Source organism: Rattus rattus, chromosome 5 (genome assembly GCF_011064425.1).
Source record: "Rattus rattus isolate New Zealand chromosome 5, Rrattus_CSIRO_v1, whole genome shotgun sequence".
NCBI lineage: Eukaryota > Metazoa > Chordata > Mammalia > Rodentia > Muridae > Rattus > Rattus rattus.
The window spans coordinates 150,516,864-150,543,100 of record NC_046158.1 but is presented as its reverse complement, the minus strand read 5'-3'; the positions used below and the strand labels follow the sequence as shown (position 1 = coordinate 150,543,100).

Below are 26,237 nucleotides of genomic sequence, written 5' to 3'. Positions count from 1 at the left end.
GAGATCATTCTGGGAACAGTAGATAGAGAGAAAGGGGCTGGGGACAGTTGAGACTGGTTAGCTCTTGCCTTAGGCCAGGGTGAGGGACCTGTGAGACAAGAAAGCAGAGAGATGGTGGCAGGGGTTCCAGCCAGCAGTGGAGGGCAGACAACAGCCCTGGCCCTCACGTGAGAGTCCAGCCTTGGAGAGACCACAGTTGAAGGAGGCCTGGTGCATCCTCCCTGCCTTACCAGTTGGCCTCTTGTCTTCTCCCCCCCACCCCCTAGGGGAACTTCTTTCAAAACATTGGCTCCATCACTCTCTTCGCTGTCTTTGGAACAGCAATCTCAGCCTTTGTAGTAGGTGGAGGAATTTACTTCCTGGGTCAGGTAAGCAAAGCATCCCTGGTGACCGTGAAGGCTTAGACTGGAGGGTAGTGCAGGGTGGGACAGGGCCCTCCAGGCCAGAGATGCCTGCTGGTTGGTGTATGCCCTCTTAGGAGGAGGTCCCCGTTCATGTATGTGACTGTAGTATCTGGAATTGAGGTGACTGTAATCACCCCAGATACTTGATGTTACTTACTAACTGGTCTCTTTAGTTGGAGTGGCTCGAAGCAGAGTGGCATGTGGTTCCACACTTTAAAGTGGTGCGAGTGGCAGCTGTGTTCACAGGGAGACTGTAGCAGGCCTGAAAGTTGTTCTTGAATGAAGATTTGTGTTTAAACCAGGGCTGGCCATGAATCTGTCACTCAGTTCCTTGGTGCCCCTGCCATTGTCAGCCCTTCTCTGAGGCAGTAGCCAATGCTCTTGACTCTTGGCTCACATGAGCTTACTTCAACTGGAATGAATTCTTGGAAGGTGTCACTCAGACCTCCGTGGTGTATGTCATGCACCACCCATTTCCTGTGCTGTCAGTAGAAAGCGTAACTGCCTCAGGGCGGAGAACCAACAGGTTGACGCCACAGCTGCTCTTTCTCCTGGTAACCACAGCCCACTCCCTTCACAGCTGACTCCACAGCCAAGATCAAGTCTGCCCTGAAGCTTTCCTAGATGCTTGACTCACTGTGTCTCTTCAGGGCTAAGGGAGTCACTTTTAGAGCAGAGAACCACAGCTGCCAGACTAGGAGAGGAGCACAGTGCGCGTGCCCACACGCTCACAGCAGCCCTTGGGGCTCTCCTGTCTTCAGTGGGGACTGAAGACAATGTCCTTATTAGTTGATAAGAAAGCACTGATAGACATTTTAATCTTCCCGGCTGTTCTCCAGGGAATCTTTGTGTGTGTCTGTGTGTCTGTGTGTTTTATTTTACAGGCTGATGTAATCTCTAAACTCAACATGACAGACAGGTAAATCTTTCACACTGTAATTCCCTGTGCGACTGCTGTTCAGGCCCGGGATGTTTCTGCACGTGGCTTCCTGGGTGTGGTCCTTTCCCTCTTCCCCGCCTGGCTCACCAATGTTTCCAGTATAGAATCTCTTCTGAACCAATTTGTCTCTGAAATGACTCAGAATTATATTGATGCTTTTGAAGACCCCTGATCATAACATTGCTGATTGAAATGAGTGATCTCACTTAAACTCTGGAGGGAATAACTGGTCAGTTAGCTATCGTGGGACATCTCCAAGCCACATCCTGTACTCTGTGTTCTCTCCTTACCAGTTGTCTGGATGGAGATATATATATATATATATATCTTGGGCAGAGCCCTTGCCTGCTGTTTATAAGGCTCAATCCCCAACACTGGAAAAGCAAATAAACAGGGGTTGGGGATTTAGCTCAGGGGTAGAGCGCTTGCCTAGGAAGCGCAAGGCCCTGGGTTCGATCCCCAGCTCCGAAAAAAAGAACCAAAAAAAAAAAGCAAATAAACAAAAACTTCAGTTTTCTTTAAGCCAGAGGGTCGCCTTCCCAATAAGAGTGGAACAGGAGAGCGTGAGGTGAGAACTTGACTCTGGAATTCTCACCAAGATTAGGGGAAGCTGGCCCTGGGCTGGATACTTCTGAATCTGATGCCATTCCAGCAGACACTGTGCTCTTAGAGTCTCCTTAGTCCACAAGGGAGAAGCAGCTAGGGCAGCTGTGTCTCAGAAGGTCCCAGGTTACAAGAGGGCCCAGGCCTAGCTCAGCCGGAGATGTGTGCCGTGCTGAGTTTGCTGTGTCCTGTGTCTGAGCTCAGCACCTGTCTCTCACCCAGCCATGTGGCTGGGAAGCTGTGGAAGAGGGCCAAGGGTGACTCGGTTCCATCCCGATCATTCCCATGACTGAGAATGTCGGGCTTTAGCTGCAAGGTAGCGCCTCGTTCCAGAGCCTCAGAACTGTCAATGGGAAATGAGCCGCTGAAAACAAGCTTGAGCCACATACCCATCCCTCACCCTCCCGGAGGGATATTGGATGGTTTTCTGTTTCTTAAAAAAGTTTCCCCTTCTTTGTGACAGGGTCTCACTTTGTAGCCTAGGTGGCTCTGGAACTCAGTCTATAGCCGAGGCTGGCCCCAAACTTGAGGCAATCCTCCTGCCTCAGCCTTCCAAGCTCAGAAAGTTTTAATACATAGACAAGCAGCCCGAGTCACCTTCCTTCCTAGGAGCCAGAAGGGCAACAGAACCAGCACCCGGAGTTTTCTGAGTGTGCTGCAAGGGAACGAGGAAGGCCCGTGCGCTCAGACGGCAGGGAAGGTGTTGCTTTCTGCCTGCTTTGGGGGATACTCGTGAGAAGCAGAGTATTGATCAGTGTCTGGAACTAAGTTAAAGCCAGTAGCCGCATGGCTGGGTGAGAGACAAAAGCAGTGCCATGCTTAGCAGGAGAGCCCAGACAGCCTCACCCTGTGCAGATGCCCCTTTTCTGTTGGAGTTCTGTCCAGCAGTGGGGACTGCTTTATAGAACAGCAGAGCCTTAACAGGGACGCTGCAGGGTAATGCAGTTTGACAGTGGCTACAGGCCACTGTCTGCAGGGGACAGTGCTCTATAGCTCCTCCTGCCTGCCATGTGGACATGTGGCCAGCAATTACCAGCTGTTTAAAAAGCTTTCCTTAGGCTGGGGGTGGAACCCAGGACTTGATGTGCTAGGTGGATGCTGTATATGTGTATGAGGCTGCTCTGCTTTTAAAATCCTTCTATACTTGTTCTCAGCTAAGAGTCTAGGAATCCTACCTCCACCCTGACACACACACACACAAGTGTGCATTTCTTTTTAAGATTTATTTATTTATTTTATGTATGTGAGTACACTGTCACTCTCTTCAGACACACCAGAAGAGGGAATCAGATCCTATTACAGATGGTTGTGAGCCACCATGTGGTTGCTGGGAATTGAACTCAGGACCTCTGGAAGAGCAGTCAGTGCTCTTAACCACTGAGCCATCTCTCTAACCCACAAGTGTGCACTTTTAAAAGCCAAGTTTGTGTTTATGGTGAGGTTTCCAATTTTGTTTCAGTTAATTTATTTTTAAGGTGGTTTTTGTTGACATGGTATCTCATGTAGACCAGGCTAGCCTCGAACCTGCTGTATAGCTAACAATGACCTTGGATTTCTGATCCTCCTCCCTCTACCTCCCAATCGTTGAGGTTATACGTGTTTACTACCATACCTTGCTTCCGTTTTGTTCTTTGGTTTTTTTGAGACAGGGTCTCACTATGTAGCCCTGGCTGACGTAGAAATCTCTATACGGTGGGCTGGCCTTGAACTCGTGGAGATCTGCTTACTTCCAGCTCTGCCTCTGCCTCTCAACTGCTAGCATTAATGGTGGGCTGCACCCAGCCCATTGCTCCCGTTTTTGAGTGTTGACAACACCCTTTTTATCACAAACCCATAGACTGCCTCTGCACTTCAGAGAACACGATCTTGTCTGTGTTTGCCCTGAGTAGGCTACAGCACCTCGACAGCCTAGTCTCCCCTCTCTCCCCCCCTCTTTTTGCTTTTTTTTCTTTTTTGCCTGTCCTGAACCTCCCTGAATCCCACTGTCCTGTCTTCATGTTTTGTTGGAATTGCTACCTTTTGAGGGAGAATGTAAAACACGTGTATCATGTGAAGCCCTTCAAGGACAAGGTCCTAGGGACAGATGGAGAACCATTGCTGGCCAGATTTTGTGGGGCCTCAGGCCGCCCGCCGCTTTCGGTCAGAAAGGCCCCCCACCAGTTGAATTCCCAGGAGGCACCAGTGTGGTGTGCTGGCTTCTCTCCTCCAGGCTTGTCTCCAGCTTTTTATTCTGAGGAGTGGGACTCAGACATGGAGACATTGTGCAGTGAGCACCTGCAGCCCCCTCCCCAGCAGCATCTGCAGCATCCGTGTTAGATGTCCTTCTCTCCATGTGCCTGTGGACCTGACCCCAGAGCGCTGGTCAGAGGCCGCTGTAACTAACAACGTCTGGGACAAGGTTAACAACAGAAGGGTTGTTGGCTCATAAGGCTGAGGAGCAGCTTGATGGCTCGAGCTCAGCACCCCAAGACATGTTCCTCTTGGACCTCAGAGCAGCTCTCCCCTTGCTGCTGCCATCTGCTTCTTGTTCATTCCTGTGGAACACAGACAGCTCTAAGCACCTCCCCGGGGGGGTCAGTCTTCTCCCTAGGTCTGGTAAAGCTAGTCCAAGCTTGTGTACTAGGCCCACCCCTGGAGGCCCTTGCTGCATATCTAGAGGGTGGGAAGAGGGCTCCCATAGGCTGTGGGCCTTGGCTACCTGACTGCTGCAGGGAGCCTCTTCTCAGTCCTCTTCCCTACCCCACCACCTGCCTTTATCTGAGGCTCTGGCCTGTGCTTGGCACAGGTCCTCAGAACAGATCCTCAGAACAGGCCAGAAAGAGGGAGGGCGACAGGTAGTGCACATGCATGCATCACCTTTGATGAGGGCAGGAGGGTGTGGAAACGGGAGGGGAGCGTCCAGAGGGCTCTGCTTCTCTCCTGGCTACCTCACTCTTGCATCCTCACCTCAGGAGCTGCCACCTTGTGGATTGATAATTGAGGGGGAGGAGGTGCCTGCCTCACAGCTTCCTTCCCTAGCTGCTTCTTTGTGTAGATTACTCAGTGACCCCAGTCAGATGAATCCAACCCCCCTCCTCCAGCGGTCACGTTTCCATATTTTCTGTGGTTTCCTGAGACAGTTTCATAGCTCAGGCTGACCTGGAACTTGCTGTGTTGCTGAATGTGACCTTGTACTCCTCACCCTCCACCTCCGAAGTGCTGGGTTACAAATGTGTGTCCCACACCTAGCTTACGTTGGTTGCTTGGGATCAAACCGAGGGCCTCAAGCATGCTTAGCAGTCACGCTAGCTCAACTCACATTGCCACTTTCTAAGTTGGCCTGAGGCTCTGCTTCCGGCTACACCGCCCTCCAGGACAGGCACTGGCTCCGGGCTGGATGATAAGTTAGTGAAGGACTTGGGGCAGTGCCCGTGTGGTAAGGAGATGTTTGCTGGTGAGCTTCGGCAGGTGGTCAGTGCTAGTGGCAGTGGACCTTATGGTCAAGTGCTGCCTGTAAGACCTGAGGGCCCAGCTTCCAGTCAGCAGCACAGACTGCACCCTCCGGTAGCCACTGGCCTTTGGCAATTTCTTGGTTGTTGCAAATCTCAGTGGAGGCTGGGTTTGGTTACAGTTGACACGGTTGACCTGGTGTGGCAGAACAGAGGTTAAAGCCAATAGTTTATAAAGAACTTTCTGGCCAAGGAAGCTGGGCAGTGTGTGCTGGGGTAAACAGACTTGTGTGCAGCAGCAGCAGCAGCAGCATCCAGAACAGAGCACAGTGCTACTGCTGGGAACCCAGGCAAGCAGCACTTGTCCTGGCCTCCCTGCTCCTGCGCTAGGCATGGTGGTGAGCGGGAAAGCACAGCCTCTCTCTTTTGGCCCCTCAGCTGCCGTCTCAGCACCACATCCCCAGCACAGCTGTGTGGACCCAGCACCACACTTTACAGTCTGCTCTTGCTTCTCCTTGCAGTTTTGCGTTTGGCTCCCTGATATCTGCAGTTGACCCGGTCGCCACTATTGCAATTTTCAATGCACTGCACGTGGACCCTGTGCTCAACATGCTGGTGTTTGGAGAAAGCATTCTCAACGATGCAGTCTCCATTGTCCTCACCAAGTAAGTAGGAAAGACTGGAAGGGCCCTACAGCACACGGGGGCCAGCACACAGTCTAGTCCTGTGTGATCAGCTCACTACTACATTTTGCTACTCTGACAAGCGGTCTGTGCCACAGGAGTATGTCACAGCCAGTCTGCTACAGGGAGTTGAGTTTGTGTTTTCTGACCTGTGTGTTTTTTATCATCTTTGAAGGGTTCTCAGAAATGACATTCCCAGGCCCCACCCCACAGTGGGTCTGGGATCCTGTTGTTGTCCTGTCTTTATCAGCCATGAGGGATTAGTGTTTGGGTGCCAGCCCTGGATTAGTGAATGCAGTGTGGACTGGTGCTCACTGGTAAACCTCTGTGGTGCCATGTCCCTCTCCACAGGGCAGACAGGCCCTGCCGACCTCTAGTGGTTGCTTGACACCTTCTTTCTCACGTCTCTGAAGGAAACAGATTCCTTGTATGCCTGAGGTGCTGCTGTGAGGAGGGGACTTTGGAAGCTGAAAATCTGTTTTATTATAGGTGGTGGTGGTACACACCTTTAATCCCAGCACTCAGGAGTCAGAGGCAGGAGGATCTCTGTGAGTTCTAGGCCAGCCTAGTCTACAGAGTGAGTTCCAGGACAGCCAGGGCTACACAGAGAGACCCTGTGAAGGGGGGGTAGGGCTTGGGGGGCACTCAAGGTGATCCTTGGCTACAAAGTGACTTAGAGGCCAGTGTAGGCCATTTATATGTGACGGTGACGTGTGGATCTTTGTGTGGGTGATTACTGACAGCAATCTACTGTCAGTACATGAGTATTCTGCTGGGATGGCTTATACCCCAACATTAGGTGTAACTTTCCCTTTGAGCACAGCTGATGAAATTGTCAAGGTTACATCATTAACTGGGTGTCACTTTGGATTTATCAGCATGTTTGCCACTGTCCTCACACTGGCTTTTCTTGGTCAGCAGGCCTGTAGTTGTAGGTAGGCATCGTGCCCTAAGGCTGTCTCGGTGATGCTTTCTGTTGCTGGGAAGCGGCACTGTGGTCACAGCAACTCTTACGAAGGGGAGCATTCAATGGGGCTGGCTCACAGGTTCAGAGGCTCAGTCCGTTATTGTCATAGTGGAACTGTCCCAGAGTGCAAGCAGACATGGGGATGGAGAGATGAGGGAGCTGAGAATTGTACGTCTTGATCCGCAGGCAGGAGAGGTGACTGTGCCACACTGAGCTGAGCTTGAGCACAGGAGCCTCAAAGCATGCACACCCCACAGTGATGCACTTCCTCCAACAGTGCACTCCCAGGGCAGAGCAATCAAACCTGAGGCTATGGGGGCCATTCCTGTTAAACTCCCACCAAAGCCTTCATAGTGTTGCCATGGTCCCAGCACTTGGGAGGTAGACGCAGGAGGATCAGAGGTCAAAGGTTGGCCTCCACCACATAAGGAGTTTGAGGCCAGCCTGGCTCAGCTACATGGAACCTCGTACCAGAATACGTCCTTTTCTGAAGCTCTTTAGCTCCGGATTTTGCCTTCATCTCATCTGGTAAGCTGGCTAAACGTGAAGATGCAGAATTGCCTACTTGGAGGTGACGGCCTGAGCTGTTTTTATTGTTAGGGGCAGAACTCAATCTCTCTGCCTCGGATTTCTGTGAAGAAAATCTGTCAGGAAAATGTCAGCTTTCCGAGGCCTCTGCCACACAGTTGCCAAGATGAAGAGCGACTTTTTAAACAGAGGGGAAAGATGTCATTATTGCACATCACACACCACACATTACACATCACACATCATTACACTGGGAGACTGGCTTTGGAGGCTCCCGAGACGTTCCTGCAGGTGACTCTGGGTCGCATACCTGCTAAGTGGGCAGCTTCCTTTTCCGTTGTCATGGCCGCCTCCACCACCTTCAGGTTCTCTGGGCTACACACCTGCCTGCACTACTCAGGTTCCCGTAACTGTCCACGGTGCGCCAAAGAGAAGTGAAGTGCAGGAGACGGGCAGGAAGGCCATGAGGGTTCCAGAAAGACCTTCCCGACAGCCAGTGAGCATTTTCAGACAGAAGCAGAAGAATGGAGATAGACGGCTTTTCATTGGTTCCTGAACTACCAAACCTAGCTGATGTTCCTCCTGGGCCTGGGCTCATACTTAGGAGCCGCTGGTTCCTTGACTGTTGTGTGGTTTAAGGGTCACTCAGCTGCTGATGCAGACCTGGCTGGCAGACAGACGTGGGCATCCTTGAGGGCAGGAGCTGGCTCCAGTTGGAGGGCAGGGTGACCTTTGCATGTCTGACTTATCAGAGTAGTTCTCTAGTGTTGGCCCTCTTCTTGGGGCTCCCTGAGTCCCCCTCTGAGCATAAAGCTCCGATTTCTTCCCTGGCCTCATCTTTCCTGACTTCCTGCCAGAGACCCATCTGGAGTTTTACCATAGGATTCCTTTGCTCGGCAGTTGGCAGCTAAGGCCTTTAGAGTGAACCACTGACCCCTCCCATCATGCCATGGGCCCTGCACTGGCTGCTGCTCTTCCAGGTCCTCCCCACCCCACATCCTCTGTGCACTTGAATGTTCACACTCAAACCCCTATCCCTGGGCACTGTTTGTTCAGCCTGATAGACCTCTTGCACATCCATGCTGAGACCCCCCTGTATCCTAAGTGGAAGCTCTGGAACTTTCCTGGATTCCCCTAACCCAGTCTGAGTTGGATCCCCACCCTATTTTCAGAGCTCTTAGACCTCGCCCCTAATTACCTAGGCCAGCTCTTGAAACAGTCTTTGCCCTCTCCTCGGAGCCCCAGAAACTGCCTCAGTGCCTGGACATGTAGGTGACGGACCATAGGAGCCTGGAGGGACAGGTGGGTTAAATGGCAGGAAAGGGTATTCTGAGAGGCGCTGAACGATGCCCACTGATTCTAAGGACTGGGTCAGGAGCATTTTAATTTTCTCTGTTTTCTTTTTTCCTAGCACGGCTGAAGGTCTAACAAGAAAACATATGTCAGATGTCAGTGGGTGGCAAACGTTCTCACAAGCCCTCGGCTACTTCCTCAAAATGTTCTTTGGCTCTGCAGCGCTTGGCACGCTGACTGGCTTGATTTCAGCATTAATATCCTTTTAGCATGGGGGCACAGGACACAGGGGTCATGTTTGGTGGTGTCTTGCCATTTTCTCAGCTTCCTCAAGGACCCAATTTAGTTTGTTTGTTTGTTTGTTTGTTTGTTTGGAGACAGGGCTTCTCCACATAACCTGGCTGTCCTGAAACTCTTTGTAGATCAGGCTGGCACCAAACTCCTAGAGATCTGCCTGCCTCTGCATCCCAGGTGCTGGGAATAAAGGCATGAGCCGCCCAAGGACCCAATTTTAATGTAAAGTTTTATTTAAAAGAAGGTTTTGTGCTAAGCTGTGATTTGAGAAAAGCTCTAAGCCTGCACACTCTTAAATTTAACCTCTGAAGTATCAGGATACTTATATTTCTCATCAAGACAGTAGGGTCCCCTCAGCTGGCCTTGAGCTTGGTATCCTACAGACCACAGGTTTGCCCAGCACACCCCTAGGATGCCATTCTTTCACTCTCTCCCTTCCTCTTTCCTTCCCTCCTTCCCTCGTTCCCTCCTTCCTTCCTCTTTTTATTTTTTGGGACAGGGTCTCTACAGAACCCTGACTGTCCTAGAACTCACGATGCAGACTAGGCTGGCCTTAACTCACAGATTCATCCACTTCCCTCTGCCTCCCAAGTGCTAGGAACATGGCCAAGATGCCATTCAAAGCCACACTGTTAGGTGGCAGATTTGACCTGGATTCCTGCTGCTGGGGGATGAGAACCATGTGCACATGACACCATTCCATCGCTGTCTTGGTTTTTACATCCAGAAAACAGAATTTTCTTAGAGACCGTAAGTTGTTTTAGGTTAATTTAGCTTGGGAGAGCTGTGTGCATGTGTGTACAGCATTGGAGGAGGCCATCGGGAAGCTGGGTGTGGTGGCACACAGCTTTGCCCTTTCGTCTCTGAGTCGAGTTCCAGGACAGCCAAGGTCACACAGGGAGTTGCTCGTCTGGTGCCAGGAACTGAGCTCAGTGGGTGGCTCTGAAAATCATAGCCCCCACCCCACCCGGGACAGCTTCTCTGGAAGAGAGGAACGGGCTTTCAGGGAAGTGCCATCCCCCCACGCTGTTTGTACTGTGTGTGCTGCTTACTAGCTAAGGGCTCTTAGGCAGAGAAAGAAAGACTCCTTAGAGCAGCGGGACATAGAAGTAGCACAGGCTGCACAGTGGCTCTGCAGCCATCTGGCCCATGTCTCCAAAATGGCTACATGGCCCTTCTGGAGCAGTTTGTCTCTCATTCAGCTGGGACATTCTTGCCTGGCTTCAGGTTTGTGTCCTACCACCCTGTTGAGATCTCTGGCTGCTCCTCTGGCTGGAGGCTGAAGGCAGTGGAGTCAGTTGACAGCAGCTGCCCCAGCATCAGAATGAGGAGGACACTCAGTGCAACATTCCCCAGACTTCAGGTCAGCAGTTAAGAGCACTGCCTGCATTTGAGAGGACCCAGGTTCAGTTCCCAGTACCCACATGACAGCTCACACCCTCATGAAACTCCAGGTCTAGGGGACTGGACCCTTCTGACCTCTGTGGGCACTGTGCATGTGTGGTGCACAGGCAATGGAGGGAAACTGCTCACACCATAAAAAGCATGTCAGAGATAGAGGTGCATGCCTGTAACCCCAGCATTTGGGAGACCAAGGCAGGATTCCTGTGGTCAGTAGGGCCACAGAGCAAGATTCTGTCTGTGAGAGAGGCAAAATGTGTGGGACATGGTCGGTGGTTTGCAAAGGAGAGGCAGCAGAAGAGTGGGGACGGGCATGTGCTACCTACAGTCCATCGGTGGAGTTGGCTGTCTTCAAGGAGCATATATTGTTATTGTAATAAGGCAGGCGTGGGAACTCGGGCTCTCTTCCCAGGGGCATGAGTATGGTGTTGTGAAGAGCCATTCAGCAGGATGGTGAGTCCCTGAGAGCAGGCAGTAGAGTGACCTGTGTCTGCAGCCCCAGTCTCTTAGGTCAGCATTTCGGAATGTCTTGTCAGATTCTAGTTTCTACAAAGAGAACTTTCACTGAGAAATTTCCCACTGTAACCAAGCCCCAATCGGCATCTTTTGTGGCGCGCCCCTCCCATCGCCTTGCACCTGCCTGTCCAGTGCCCTTTCTCCTTTTTCCTTGACACCTGTGCCATGTGTTGAAGCACATTGACCTGAGGAAGACGCCTTCCCTGGAGTTTGGCATGATGATCATTTTTGCTTACCTGCCATATGGCCTGGCGGAGGGTATCTCACTCTCAGGTAAGAGGCAGTGAGTACCAGGAGGCCGGGACCTGCCTGCTCGGTAGAGGCTTGGCATGGGAGTTGCTTTCACTCGGCAGAGACACAGGTGCTGTAGTGCCCCTGTTTTACCACAGAAAACCTGAGGCTGACAAAGAGTAGGTACAGTGCCCAACAGGGGTAAGGAGTTGAGGTGCTGGCAGAAAGGTCAGGAGTTCAAGCTCATCCTTCACCACATAACCCATTCAAGGTTAGCCTGGGCTATGAGTTTCTGCCTTGGAAACAAAATCACATTCCTGAGGTGGTTTAACAAGTGAAGGCATTTGCCACCAAGACTGATGACCTTGCTTTGATCTCCTGATTCTCCATAGTGAAAGGGGAGAAGCAACTCCAAAAGTTGTCATGTGTGTGTGTGAGGGGGTGAGGGGGACACGACAGATAAAGTAATAGATAAATGTAATCTTTTTTAAAGGCAGAGGCTAGAAAGATGGTCCAATTGGTAAAGTAAAAGCTGTGATAGCAGGAAGATGTGACTTTGGGCCCACACTGCTCAAGTAAAAGCTAGGTGTGGTGTCATACCTGTGACGATAACCCCAGTACCAGACACTAAGACAGGAGGAGTGCAGGCCAGTGAGAGAGACCTTGCCTTAAAAATGAGATCAATAGAGGAGACACCTGATGTCAGCCTCCACATGCACACACAGTATACATGTGCATGCACCCTCATGGATGTGCACAGTGTACACAGCACAGAAGCCAAACAAAGACACATGTGCTGCTCCCTAGCTGGAATTGGAACCGTTATGTATTGACTCTTGAACCAACGTTCAGAACCTGCTTGACGAAACTCCCTCCAGCAAGCTTCCCATGAAACCATACACTGCAACAAAGTGTGGCTGCTCCGTAATATAGTGGGGCTTCTTAGACACAGTAAAATGTGTTGTTTTGATTTTCAAGATGGGAGTTTTACTACATGGCCCAGGCTAGCCTTGAGCTTGAAATCTCCTGCCTCTGCCTCCTTAGCTGAGATGGCAGACATGCGTCCCTTATCTGTCAGTCCCACAGGCTTAACCTTGACATCCCCTGGAGTGGCACCCAGCTGACTCCTTATTCAAAGTTATCAGGCAGCTAGAGAGGTGGTGAGATTCAGACCCTGGCTTTCTGGGCTCCCAGCTGCAGCCACCCTTGCATGTTGTAGACTCTGTGCCCCAGCTGGAGGAGGAGGGGTTGTCCACCAAGCCTGGCTCCTAGCACCGTCTATGCTTCGAACTCAGTCAGCAGCCCCTTTCTGTGAGCTTTTTGTCCCAAGTGGTGTGGATCCTGTGGCTGCTGTGTGTCAAGTTATGAGGGCACCAGGCTGGATGGGGAGGCTCTGCAGGTCGGGAGGAAGCCTCGTGCCTTGTCCCCATGTACAGGTAGAGCTGAGCGGGGAGGGCTCTTCTTGACAGCAGCTCCTCAGCCTTAGGTAAGGGTTATCCATGTAGGACCCATTGAGGAGGAGAAGCACCACACAGACTGGGCTCTGCTATGGGGAGGCTTCTCCTTTAAACTGCAGTGGGCCCACATCCCTGCAGTCATCTGTGTGTGGAATTCTGCTGAGTTGTGACAGGTGTGTGCAGTCATATGCTCCTGGCAGGATGGAGAGGGGGCCTTGCCCCCATACTGTGTCATCTTTGTTCAACAGGAGCTACATTATTAACGGTTCTTTCCAGATGTCACTAGATGAAGTCATGTGACATACAGTGATTAGTGATTGGTGCCTGATTTTGTCTGACAGTGGTGGCAGGAAGCACTACCATCTCACCGTCCCAGGGCCTCACCGTCCAGGGCTGAGGAGGGTTTTCTACCTTTGGCTTGTAAATGTTCACAAATGTTTTCCTTTGTGTGGGTGAGTACTTAGGAGTGAGGTGACAGACCAGTTTTACTATGTTAGTAACTGCTGAGTGCTTGACAGTGATCAGTTCTGCTGGGGTTGAGGGGTGAGCAGGGATCACGCCTTTAATCCCAGCATTTGGGAGGCAGAGGCAGGAGAATCTCTGTGAGTTCCAGGACAGCCAGGGCTACACAGAGAAATCCTGTCTTGAAATCAGAAAGAAAAACAAAAACAAAAACGGCCAGTTCGTCTGGTTTTAGCAGATCATGGGCATATACATTAAAAAGAACTTTTAAAAAAATTTCAGGTATTTTTTTGTGTTTAGCTAATCCATGTATCCTCCCAAAAGTGAGCCCCAGTTGCACCATTTCCTCCCTTTGATGTCTTTGTATACAGGTGGTGTTACAGTAGGTGAGGTGTGGAGAGGCACCATGGAGTCTCGTGGAGTGCTCATCTGGGCTCTCCTGTAGCCCCAGAACTGGCCAAGCGCCCATACTTTCCTTGGCCCATGGCGAAGTGCCTCTGGGTTCCATGCAGAATGGAACCCTTTGCATCACTCGCTCTCAGAAGTTTAGAAGTTTTTGGTAAGAAACAGATTCCCATCATCTCAGAAGTGGAGTTGGGCCAGCCCTACAGGGCTGCAGCAACCTAAGGAAGAGCAGTGCATTGGCCCTGAGGGTCACTGCTACATCCAGTGTTCTCCAGTTTCTTACCCCCTGGCCAGTGCACCTTGGCCATCTAGACCCCTTTGGCCACACTGCCCCCTGCTGGATTTGAGCAGCACTGCCTGGGACAGACTGCAAGAATGTCCACTCTGCAGTGTCAGGCTCAGGTGCCTCCTGAGCCTCTGGTCTCCAGAGCAAGTATTTACAGGCCCTCCTGCCAACACCTCTGTCTTTGTAGGTGGTCTGCCTGATGATTGCACTGTAGCTTGGGACTCTCTGGTTAACCCTGTATCAAGATGACAAGCGTTGATGGTTCTTGTTGAAGCCCAAGACCACTCCCTACTACACCCTCCCTCCCTCCTAGTCCATGGGTGCTTCTTGCTGGGGGCTGCTGTACAGAACTGGGCAAGGGGCCCAGGGCTCAGGCCAGGGCCTTGAGTGTGTTCAACATGTATCACCAGAGCTACTTTGTCTGCTGACACTTTTTTGTAAATTTTTTTTTAAGATTTTTTGTTGTTTTATGTTTTGAGAACAGGGTTTGTATGGTGTAGCTCTGACTATCCTGAAACTCAACACAGATCCATCTGCCTCTGTCTCCCAAGTGCTGGGACGAAAGGTACTTGCCACCATGCCTGGTTAGACGTATTTTCTGTGAATGATCGTGTACCACATGAGTGCCTGTGAGCTGTATACGGTTGTTAGCTACCATGTTGGTGCTAGGACTCAAATGTCATGGTGTCAAGATCCAGGAGCTAAAAAGCAGAATTTTTCAGTTATCTTACCATCATAAAAAAGGTACATGTTATGGGTTTATGTTAACATACCATGAAACATTTTATGGTTAGTTATGGCCATAAAATGGAAACAGTCTACAGTGTGTAATTGACAAGATTACAATGGAGTCATCTGTCCCTTAACACAATCCTAGGTCCTTTACAAGAGCAACAAGTCCTCTTAACCATGGAGCCACCTTCCCAGCCTCCTGGGGTCGCCCTGTGATGGCTGTAGGGCCTTACCAAGATGTTAAGACAGGTGGAGGCATGAGTGCTGGGACGCCCACAGGAGTCCCTTGTCTGCCATCACAGGGATCTGAGGGTCTGGGGCCCACCTGCCTCTTCCCCTGGCCATCTTTTCTGGAGTATCTTCTTGTCTGTCCCCTTTCGTAGGCAAGATGGAGGGCAAAGGAAAGCGCTCCTTCCTGGGGTGTTGGGGGTAGACACTCCAGTCCTTCTGCCATGTGCACAGCAGAGCCCGCTGGGGATTTCACAGAGCAGGTGGCCTGTTTTGCGTCATCTCAAAAGCTAGTGTGTGACACTCCTTTTGCACAGGTGTAGTCTGCCAATTAAACCGTCTCTCCCCACAGTGGTGGAAGTGAATTGTAATGTTGGGACTTGACTCACAAAGTTCGATTTTCGGTTTATGTGTGTTGCATCTTGTGCAGTGGCTTTTAAAAAACCTCAGCTGCTTCTGCCTAGATGCGGCTCTGATAAAAGAACCTATGTAGAGCCTCCAAGTAGCAAGGGGAGCATGCCAGGCGGGCACAGCTAGAGGAGCAGTCCTCTGAGAGCACACAGATGGCTGAGCCATGGGAGAAGCAGTCAGTTAACTTCCTGGATAATAGGTCACTCTGTATCTGAGAACAGTAACTGGTGACTGTGGGGAAATTAAAATGAGAGTATTTTAAAGGTCCGTCAGATGGCCCCCCTACCCATCACACCCGGGTTTGGGGACTTTTCCCCTGTGGATACAGTGCCAGCTTCTCATCTAACCTTTAAGCTAAGGCTAAGTGTCCAGTGATGCTTACAGCTATGGAGCTGTTAGTTCACACGGCTCATCTTCCATTCCTCTGGCTGTTGTGGGGGTCAGGATTGTACCAGCTACAGCTGAGGGAAGACACCTGGCTATTCTGTAGCTTCTGGAAGTCCTCAGGACTGTGTATTTGCCTCCACTCCCAGTCACCTCTCCCCCTCCCTCCCCTGCCCCCATCTCTTCCTTCTCCACCCTTCTTCCTCACTTTCTTTGTCTCCGTATGTTTGAGGCAGAGTTTCAGAGTGCTGGTTGTCCTCGAACTTTCATCTTCTGACACTTGGGATTGCGAGTGCATGCGCATTGCATCCGGCTCCTGCTCTTCAGAGGCGGGTGCGGGGCTCCTTGCTTGTTAGGCAAACAAATGGTCAACTACCAACTTCGAGCTGCACCCACCTCCTTCTGTGCTGTTTTTTTTCCTTTTACGTGTGTGTGTGTGTGTGTGTGTGTGTGTGTGTGTGTGTGTGTGTGTGTGTGTGTGTGTGTGTGTGTGTAGGGTGTTTTGCCTGAATATGTAACGTAACATACATACATACATACACACGCATACATATGTATATATGTCTATATATATGTCTATATTATGTATAATCTTGTATACTGGCACTCATGGATGCCAGAAGAGGATACCGAATCCCCTGGAATTTATTATATATAGTAGTATATATAGTATATATTATATATAGTAGTATATATATATATACAGTAGAAAGCTGCCTTGTAGGTGCTGGGAACCAAACATGGTTCCTCTGGAAGAGCAGCCAGTGTTCTTTACCTCTGAATCATCTTTCCGGACCCTCCCATTTTCTTAAACCCCTAATATATTTGGGATATGGGGAATCTGGGGATAAGTGTTGTTTGGCTTGCACATCTGTCCCTGTGCTCTGTGTCATGTCTGCCCTCTGCCTCTCTCTCCAGGCATCATGGCGATCCTGTTTTCTGGCATCGTGATGTCACACTACACACATCATAACCTCTCCCCAGTCACTCAGATCCTCATGCAGCAGACCCTCCGGACTGTGGCCTTCCTGTGTGGTGAGTCCCACCTCTGAGTAGCCACACAAGCTGGGATCCTGCCTGCCTGGATTTCTCCCTGGCAGCAGGGCACAGAATCCCTCCAAGCCCGGCCATTACTGTGCTCCTACCTCCAGGCCTGGCTCCTCTGGCTTTGTGATTCCATAAAAGACATGAACATCTGATGACTGTAGATTATGGTCAGGATTGAGATGCTGTAGAGCACTCTGGATGTATGATGTGACCGTGCATACACATGTTCCTAGGAAATGATACTGAGGAAGGGTGGATGACCCCACCATAAGTCCTGGACTCTCAGGGTAGAGTTTCAAGAGCTTTGTGAGCCCAAGGCTTTCCAGCTAGGGGCACTGTGAGTTTGTAAGGGAGGATGTCCTAGCACTGAGAGGACTCAGAGCCAAGTTTCCCTAGGCTAAACATGAGGTCTTTCTGTTCAACAGCAGCAGCTGGAGAGCTTGCCCCCCATCTTTCCCTGACCCCACTCCTGCTCATACCCGAAGGGAAGCATGCCATTCCTATACACACTCACACACACTCTCCCCGCCTCACTCACTCACTCACTCACTCTATCTCAGGGCTAGGCCTCGGTTGCAGCCTCAGCGTCCCCTGGTGTTGAGGAGCCCTGTTTGACTTTGGAGCCAGGATGGTAGGGCTGGCCGTGGGAGGCTGGGTAAATAGAGATTAGGGAGCCCATGGCCAAGGAGCAAGCTAGAAGACAGCCTTCTAGTGCCTGGTAGCCATTTGACCCACAGCTCTTACCTGAAAGCCTCAGCCTAAGGTTCTGACTTGGCCTGACCCTCACAGGGCAGGGAGCAGAGAACAGCACACTCCTCAGCTTCTGCTCTGCACCCAGACCAGCTTTACATGCTGGGCACACGCATGCCCTGTCCTGAAGCTCTGTCAGACCCTCCATGGAATTCATCAGGCATGTGCTTTCTCCTGACCATTTCCACCAAGAGAAGTTTAGCTAGTGCACTAGGCTGTTGTGACGTAAGCTGCATTGCCAGAAGCAGCCTATGGCCACCCTGAGAGGTTGGGTTAAGTCACCCGTATGTCTTACTGCCAGGGAAAGGAAACAGGCCTAGGTGCATGGATGTAGGAGTCAGACAGTATCAAATAGGAAGGCATCTCAGGCAGGGTAAGGATGGGTGAGCACCCTGCCCGGCTGTGGGCCACACAGAAGGATACACAGCAGACTCTACAGACGCTGCTGGGCCAGGGTAAACGGCCTCACCATCCCTGTCTCCTAGGTGTTGGGCTCTTGTGTATGTGTCGGGGGAGATGGTTTAATCAGGAGCCTGGAAAGTTGCTTTTGTTTTCTTTTTGGTTTCTTTTGTTTTTGTTTTGTTTGTTTATTGAGACAAGGTTTCTCTGTGTAGCCTGGCTGTCCTGGACTTGTTTTTGTAGACCAGGCTGGCCTTGAACTCACAAACATGCAGATCTCCCTTCTAAGTGTTGGGATTAAAGGGGTGTGTACCACCATGGCAGGAGCCTAGGAACCTGAGAGGTGCTGTTTTCAGCACACCAAGTGCAGCCGAGCCTCAGAGTGGGCCTCCCTGCGAGTTCTGTGAGTTAGCTTCCTCTCGAACCTACTGGGAGGATGTTACCTAACGTGCCCCTTTCTCATCTGTCATGTGGCCCCACAGTCACATGCTCACAATTTCTGCCACTTTGCTGCCCTATAGGATCCTGGCTGATGAGTGTTCAGTAAATACACGGTGGGAGATTGGTTACCTGCTTATAGTATCTGACAGTTAACGCATTCTGTTGTGAAATCCTCAGTAGCAAGGACCGTTGCCTGGGTTGTAGTAAGAAAGAAGCCAGCCGTGGTGGCTCACACCAGCAATCCCAGCACTCATACTGCATTCAAGGCCAGCCTAGGCCAAACAGCAAGACCCTACCTCTACATCCACTCCCCACTCCCACCCGGAAAGACTAAGTACAGAGTCTGACACAGTGTTCCTACTGAATTGTAAGAGGAACTGGGATGACTGACCTGTTCTTTGGTTTCTTTCAGAAACATGTGTGTTTGCATTTCTTGGCCTCTCCATTTTTAGTTTCCCTCACAAGTTTGAAATTTCCTTTGTCATCTGGTGCATAGTAAGTATTTTTCTTATTTTTCTTATTGAATGGCTTAACATAGTAACTACATGGTTTAGAATCATTTTGTAACTGTTCAGAGTCAACAGCTACAGAAACATGCTTCTGTTGAAATTTTTTTTGTGTTGAAGATCTCAGACATAAGGATCTCAGTGTGTTACATTTTCAGTGTCCCTGGATGGCGGTCTCCTTTAAATAGTGGTTTTAGCCAGGGCAGGGCAGTGATGCCCATATCCCAGCACTTGGGGGATGGAGGCAGGAGGATCAAAGAATTTAAGAACATCTGAGTGGTGGTGGCACATGTCTTTAACCCCAGCCCTCAGGAGGCAGAGGCAGGCAGGCCTCTGTGAGTCCAAGGCCACCCTGGTCTATGTTGCAAGTTTCAGACCAGTCAGGGCTACACAGTGAGACCCTGTCTCCAAAGACAGTGAAAGGTTTTAACTATATGTTGTGTTCAAGAATAACCTAGGTCCCTGTCTCTTGTGTCCCATCTCCATCCCCACTTCTGCAGAGCAGCTCACCTGTCAGTCTGTCCTGGGAGTGCAGGTTCGGGGAACTTGGGAGACCTTGCATACAGAGTTGCGCTGGTTTGAGTTGTAGGCTATAATCCAGGGCTCCACCCAGGACCTCCCCATTTCATGGAGCTGTAGTGATCAAAGCTTAAAAGCCCTTGGCAGAGGCTTTGCCTTGAAGCAGGCCTAGGACCTGAGCCACCTGTGTGCTCCCAGGCAGACCTCACACAGCCCACCCTACTCTCTGAGGAACCAGCCCCCACATCAGAGACAGAGGTGCCTGTGTGCCCTTACCTCTGACTCTACAGTGCAAAATGAGCCACCCCAGTATGGAGTCTTAGTTGTCCCTTAGCTCACCTCTAGGCACTGCTGGGAGCCTCGTTGATGCTCACCTTTGTTTTGGGGCTGTGTGACTAAAGCTTGCTAGTCTCTTCTCTCCAAAGCCTCATCCGGGCAGAGCCAGGGCAGCACACATATGAACTTCTGCCTCTTGTGCTGTTGGTCTGTATGGCTGAGGGCAAGGCTGCCTTAGACACTGGTGTTAGCTTGAAGACACCACCTACATTGGGCATGTTGACCTTGGCAGGTGCTGGTTCTGTTCGGCAGAGCTGTCAACATCTTTCCTCTGTCTTACCTGCTGAACTTCTTCCGAGATCACAAAATCACCCCCAAGATGATGTTCATCATGTGGTTCAGTGGTGAGTGGCAGCCAGGGTGGGTGGGCCTGGCTCTTAAAAAGTGGTACCATGGGGTTGGGGATTTAGCTCAGTGGTAGAGCGCTTGCCTAGCAAGTGCAAGGCCCTGGGTTCAGTCCCCAGCTCCGAAAAAAAAAAAAAAAAATGGTACCATACAGCACCCTCACCATAGCACCATGGAGTGGGTGGTCTTTTAGCAAGGACCCTTGGTGGACCTGAGTGTGTGTGGTGTGGTCACTGTGGAGAGGCATGATGTGGTATGGTTCTACGGAGGGGGACTTGCCCCAGGGCCTCCTTATGCTAGGCAGGCACTTTGGTACTTGGCCCCTTGACCCAGCTGTCACCATCTCTCATGAAAGGCAGGTTACTTCTCCTTCTGCTACAGAGTCCTCATTGCTGAAGCTGAGCATTGCAGGCTCCTTCTCTATGTAACAGTTCTGGCTACCCTAAAACTCATTTTGTAGACCAGGCTAGCCTTGAGCTCAGAGATCTGCCTCCTAAGTATTGGGATTAAAGGCGTGTGCCAGCACTGCCCTTTGTCCCTTAGGATCTTTAACTTTCCATATGTCTCCTATTTAAGTTTCATTAGCCAGGTATGCTGGCACAGGCCTTGGATCCCAGGAGAGACAGACAGAGCTCTGTGAGTTCAAGACCAACTTGCTCTTCATAGTGAGTTCCAGGCCAGCCAGAGCTATATAGTGAGACCCTGTCTCAAAAAATTAAATTAAGGGGGGTTGGGATTTAGCTCAGTGGTAGAGCGCTTGCCTAGCAAGCGCAAGGCCCTGGGTTCGGGTCCCCAGCTCCGAAAAAAAAAAAAAAAAAAAAAAAAAAAAAAAAAAAAAAAGAAAAAAAAAAAAATTAAATTAAAATAAATGAATATATTTGAAGTATTTCCATGTGAGCTGGACTCTAGCATCACCTTTATAACGTCCACTCCACTTGCTTCATACTTTTTCATCAAAAAACCTTTTGTAAAAGCTGTGAGGCACGTTCACTAGTGTTTAACTAGAACACCAGCTACTTGGGAGAACAGGGCAGAAGGTTTCTGGTTTGAGTCTAACCCGGACCCTGTCTCACACAAACATAGCAGTCCGGTTGATCTGAAACCTGCAGTATAGACTAGGTTTGAACTTGCAGCCATCTTCCTTGCCCCTGCCTCCCAAGTGCTGGATTACCACCATTTAAACAGTCTCCTCCCGCAGCCCCAGCTCCTCCCCCGCTCTCATTTCCTCTACTTTTGCCCCCTTCTGCTGTGCTGGCTTCTGCAGCATTAGCCCTCAGCTTAGTGTAGCTGCTGGGCTTCTGCTTCCCCTCCCCACTGTTGTTGCCAGTGTATGGAAGACACTGTCCCCTGGGGCTCCCCAGTCTCCCACCCAGAACTTTCCACTGACTGCAGTGTCATCCTAGGGTCTGACCTCACCTCCCTCTGTATCTGCCCTTTTTATCCGTCCAGCTCTCCAGAACAGCCCTTCTCTGGAACCCAGTTTCATGCTCCTCTGTCTCTGGGTGCTGTGGGCTGCAGGAGGTTCCTTAGGCTGGGCCTACAGCCTACCTGGCTGGCCCTCCCTTCTTGGGAAGCAGCATGGTAGGTTGGCATACTTGGCTCCCTTCGTTGGCACTGGCTGGGCATGTGTGCACACTGAGCCTATAGGTGCCTGGTCCCTCATCCTGTGGCTCTTGTGGCTTTGGAGAAGCAGAATAGCTACCCCTGCTTGTGTGCCAAGGAGAGTGGCACACCTGGTAAGCAGGTTTCTATGATAGGCAGCTCTAACTGGTGGTCTGGGGCACTGAGGGAGGACTCAGCCATCAAAGCTGTTACATGACAGATGACGGGTCCCCAAATACACCTGCTACACAGGATGGCCTTTGTCATCTTGTCTGGAACCAGCCCATTCAGAACATGCAAGAGAGTTAAGCCTGGCCACCCTGCCTCTTACTCTGGAATCCTGGGCCACTCCTATCAGATACAGGTCCCACTGTTAGTGATGCTGAGCTGAAGCCACCCTGGAGCCACTTCCTTCTCTTTCCCTGCCTCCCTTATGTGGCCCTGAATCCCCATTTGCCATTCCCAGGTCTTCGAGGGGCCATTCCCTATGCGCTGAGCCTGCATCTGGGTCTGGAGCCCATGGAGAAGCGCCAGCTCATAGGCACCACCACCATCATCATTGTGCTCTTCACCATCCTGCTGCTGGGCGGCAGCACCATGCCCCTCATCCGCCTCGTGGACATCGAGGACGCCCGGGCTCGCCGAAGGAGCAAGAAAGACGTGAACCTCAGCAAGACTGAGAAGATGGTTAGTGCGCTGCGGGCCCTGTGGCCTGGCTGCCTTGGAGGGCAGGGCAGGCCAGGCCAGGCTTCTGGCGGCTGGGGCTTGCTTACCTCAGGGCCAGCAGTGCAGCCTGAGAGTAGGTGCAGGACTTGGCTTCGGAAGCAGGGCTCTTTGGGGTAGGGTGAAGTCTAGCTTGGTCCCATGCCAGACTCCCGGGAGAGGCCTCTGCTGCCAGGAGCTGAGGCAGAAGCCCAGGTCAGGGACCCAGAGCTTTCAGATGATGGCATTCCTCAGTGTACATTTACACTCGATAGGGCCAAGAGGATGGTGGTAACTGAGGACTGTAAGTAGGGTGGCATCCTCAAGGACAAAGGGTCTGGCTACATTGGAAGCTTAGCCTTCTGTACCCTCTGCCCACCACTACTTCCTGTGAGCCTCCTCCTGCAGCCAGCCTACTCTTGGGCTGGGACCACCAAACTCTTGTGCTGTAACAACCCTGACTCCTGATCCACCTTCCCGCCCCACCCTTCCTACGTTTCTGAGATGCACTGCCCTCTCGTCTTCCTGTTTGAGACGTAACTTGGGTCAGTCACCCAAGTACCATCTAAGAGTGGGGAGGCCATGGTCCAGGGCCTCCGGTTCTGCAGTGCTCCTCACGTTTAGAGGTCTGTCTTCCCGCTCTCCTAGCTGAGCGCTGTGCTTGGTGTGCTGTTGTGCTCTCTGTTTTTTATTTTTGTTTCCTTATTTTCAACCTTTTTAAAGCACACGTGTGTCTGCGTATGTGCATGCCATGGTGTGTGTGTATGGGGTGGGGTGCTCATGAATGCAAAAAGAAGAGAGCATTTGATCCTCCAGAACTGGAGCTGTAAGCAGTTGTGAGCCACCTAACATGGATGCTGGGAACTGAACTCAGGTCCTCTGGAAAAGCAGCAAGCATTCCAAACCAGTGGCCATCTTTCCAGCCCATATTTTGCTTTTTGAGATGGGTCTCACTCTGTCACTCCTGTAGCCTAAGCAGGACTTGACTCTGTTGTAGCTCCAGCTGCCTTTGCAGTCTTGTTCCCTCCCACTCCCAAGTGCTGGGAGTTAACAGAGGAGAGCCCTGTGCGGACCGACATTCCGGCCAAGGCCACAGCCACTCTTGGATAGTCAGTCCAGTGGGTGGGATGATTAATACACTGTTTTGGCCAAGGCAGTTGGAATGTGCAGGGAGCTGCAGGTGAGAACACTGAGGCATAAGAAGGGCTCCAGGCAGAGCCTGCCCCCAGAGTCTTCCCAGGTCTTCCCAGACCAGTAGTGGCACTGGGAACATGTTAAATATGCAGATTCGGAAGCCTGCCACTGACCTGTTGTTGCAGAAATTGTAGGTTTGGCTGAAACGTATGCCATCTTCAGGTTTCTCAAACCCAGAGGCTGACAGGCACCTCCTCCACTTTCCTCTGCATTGCAGGCCCAGGCCAGCAGGACCTTGCAGCTTTAGAGACTTTTAAGTTCAATCTTGTTGTCACTGGACCACCCTGCTTAGGGTAGGCTTTAGGGTCCCGAAAGGTCTGTGCCTGTGATCACCTGTACTAGAGCAGTGTGTATTAGGGTAGCATTCTGGGAGGAAGGCAGACTGGGCTCCCAGGGAAGTGTTTGCTGATGCTGACAGCTCTGTTGTATAGGGAAATGCTATCGAGTCAGAACACCTGTCTGAGCTCACTGAGGAGGAGTACGAAGCTCACTACATCAGACAGCAGGACCTCAAAGGCTTCATGTGGTTGGATGCCAAGTATCTGAACCCCTTCTTCACACGGCGGCTGACACAGGAGGTGGGCACCTGAGGGATCCCTTGCCTCCCTGCAGCCCTGCAGTGGCCATGGGTGGGAAGGGAGCAGCCCTGCCCTGCTGTTCTTCCTTCTCTGCACACTGTGGGAGATGGATGGGCTTCTGATGCTGAGTCATCCTCCTGCCTGCAAGGGGGGGGGCGGGGGACTCTTGGCTTCCTAGCTGCTCTCTCTCTCTTTCCAACCTGTGTCTGATAGCACAGCACCTTCCAACCCTCTGAGCATGGTGTCCTTCAACAGCTAAGCAGCAAAACATGTTACCTCCTTATGCAGGGCAACAAACTGCAGAGCTGCCACAGAGCCCAGACATCTAACTCCAGAGGCCCAGCTTCTGACACGTTTCTCCCTCTGCCCCCTCACCTGTCAGTAGACCCTCCTGTTACCTCCAGCCTCTTGTCACCTGACCCTGTCTGTCACTGACTCACTGACAAGCCTCTTACATATCTTCCTCCAGGACCTTCACCACGGGCGTATCCAGATGAAAAGCCTCACCAACAAGTGGTATGAGGAGGTCCGTCAGGGACCATCGGGCTCTGAGGATGATGAGCAGGAGCTGTTCTGAGCCCACAGTGCCTCCCAGAGCCTCCTCAGAACACAAGATGGTAGGTCAAGGGCTAGTCCTAGCTAGGAAGCTTCAGGCCTTTGGAGCATGCTGGCTTCCGAAATGTGATAGGCTTCTATGACTCATGGAACCAGACAGACCCAGGCCAGTGTTGTTCCTGGGCCTGCAGAGGACGGCAGTCGCCAGCCTCCTTCTGCCTCTCTGCCAGGCCACAGAGAAAACTTTGGGAGGCTGCTTGCTCATCTCACACCATGTCTGGGCCATGCCTTCCTCACACCTCTGGAGCAGCTGCTGGCGGGCACATCTGCCATTGTCTCTGAATTGTCAAGGTGCCTTGGTGTCGGCAGCAGCAACCTCGACCTGTACCAAGGCCAAGAGACTCTGAAGAGAAAGGCTGAAGGCCTGGTACTTCCAGCCTGCCTTTGGAAAGGCCCCTGTGGCCCACCGTCCTGTGGGCACAATGCAGATGTTTACACTGGCGCCTGGCTGGGTCAGCCTGTAGGCTTCCAGGAAAGGTGTTCGCCCATCCCCTGGGCTTGGAGTGTTCTCTGAAGAGACAAAATGGAAGCACGGGGTCCTCGGGGGCACCTTTCCCAAGTGTGGGAGTCACCTCCATGTCTCCTCTCCCACCGTCTCATCTCTCATTTCTGCCCTCTGTCTCCCCAGTAGCCTCTTTCTAGACCCTGTAATGTGAAACTCTTTCCATCTACCTGCTCTTCAGAGCCCAGCTTTGTCTTTTACCAATTTCTGGAGCTTGGGTTCTCTGCCCTCCATGCCGGGGCCCCAGCTCTCCAAGACACCAGGGCTGTGCTACCCACTTTGGCCACTTGGATTCCGGTGACTTTGGGCCACAGAAATACACACCCATGCATGTCACAGGATAAGGTGCTGGATCATACCACAGGCAATGGTTGTTGCCTGATGTCCTCACCTGCCCTTTTATAACTGCTGTCCTCTGCCCATCCGTGGCCCTTTGGCAATTACCCATGTGGCCCTAGTCCCCCGTTGTACTCTGGGTGGCTTAGTTGTGTATGATCCTGACTCACAATGGGGACACAGTGGGCTTTGTTACAGGTGGTTCTGATGTTGGGAAGGTCAACCAGGCCTCTAAGGCCCTGCCACCTCACTGTGCTGCAGAACTGGGTGAGGTTGGAAGCATGCAGTTTGCTTCTGTACATAAGGTACATAAGGTCACTTGTCCTTGGCAAAGCCAACATACAGTCCTCTTCCTTGTCTCTCACCTTAGCACTGGAACTGGAGCTGCTCTGGCCTTGTGTAATTTTGGGATAAAGGGGCTGCGCTCAGGCTGGGTTGTTCTTCTCTTTCTCAGAACTCAGGCTCCATCTTTGAGATGGAGTCAGGGCACTATTCAGCTGGCCCCTTGTCTCCAGGTCTCCTGTCCCTGGGACATTATTCTTGACTACTCTTGGCCTCCTATTTCTATCTGAGACTGAAACCAGCTTCCCAGAGCACCAGCTCTGTGCACTAACTAGTAGGCACCTCTGCCTCTTGCTGGAGGATATAGGCTGAGCACCCTGGGAGACTGCACAGCCTTTCAAAGCCATTGGCCAGGGAGCAAAGTGCTAGC

The 26,237-nt window shown here is 51.5% G+C and overlaps 1 protein-coding gene across 2 annotated transcripts in view; it reads left to right on the top strand.

Annotated features, from left to right (window-relative positions):
* Window positions 1-25,036, top strand: part of Slc9a8 (solute carrier family 9 member A8) — a 47,642-nt gene extending 22,606 nt beyond the window's left edge. The window contains exons 6-16 of one of the 2 annotated variants that reach the window (XM_032904758.1): window positions 267-368; window positions 1,289-1,323; window positions 5,897-6,040; window positions 8,965-9,103; window positions 11,225-11,330; window positions 16,572-16,688; window positions 18,703-18,785; window positions 19,884-19,995; window positions 22,065-22,285; window positions 23,926-24,072; window positions 24,542-25,036. In XM_032904758.1, the coding sequence (XP_032760649.1) occupies window positions 267-368; window positions 1,289-1,323; window positions 5,897-6,040; window positions 8,965-9,103; window positions 11,225-11,330; window positions 16,572-16,688; window positions 18,703-18,785; window positions 19,884-19,995; window positions 22,065-22,285; window positions 23,926-24,072; window positions 24,542-24,649 (1,314 nt within the window). In that variant the 3' untranslated portion in view covers window positions 24,650-25,036. Of the gene's footprint in view, window positions 1-266; window positions 369-1,288; window positions 1,324-5,896; window positions 6,041-8,964; window positions 9,104-11,224; window positions 11,331-16,571; window positions 16,689-18,702; window positions 18,786-19,883; window positions 19,996-22,064; window positions 22,286-23,925; window positions 24,112-24,541 lie in introns of those variants that run through there. The other variant, XM_032904757.1, reaches the window with a different exon arrangement.
* The last annotated feature ends 1,201 nt before the right edge of the window (window positions 25,037-26,237 follow it).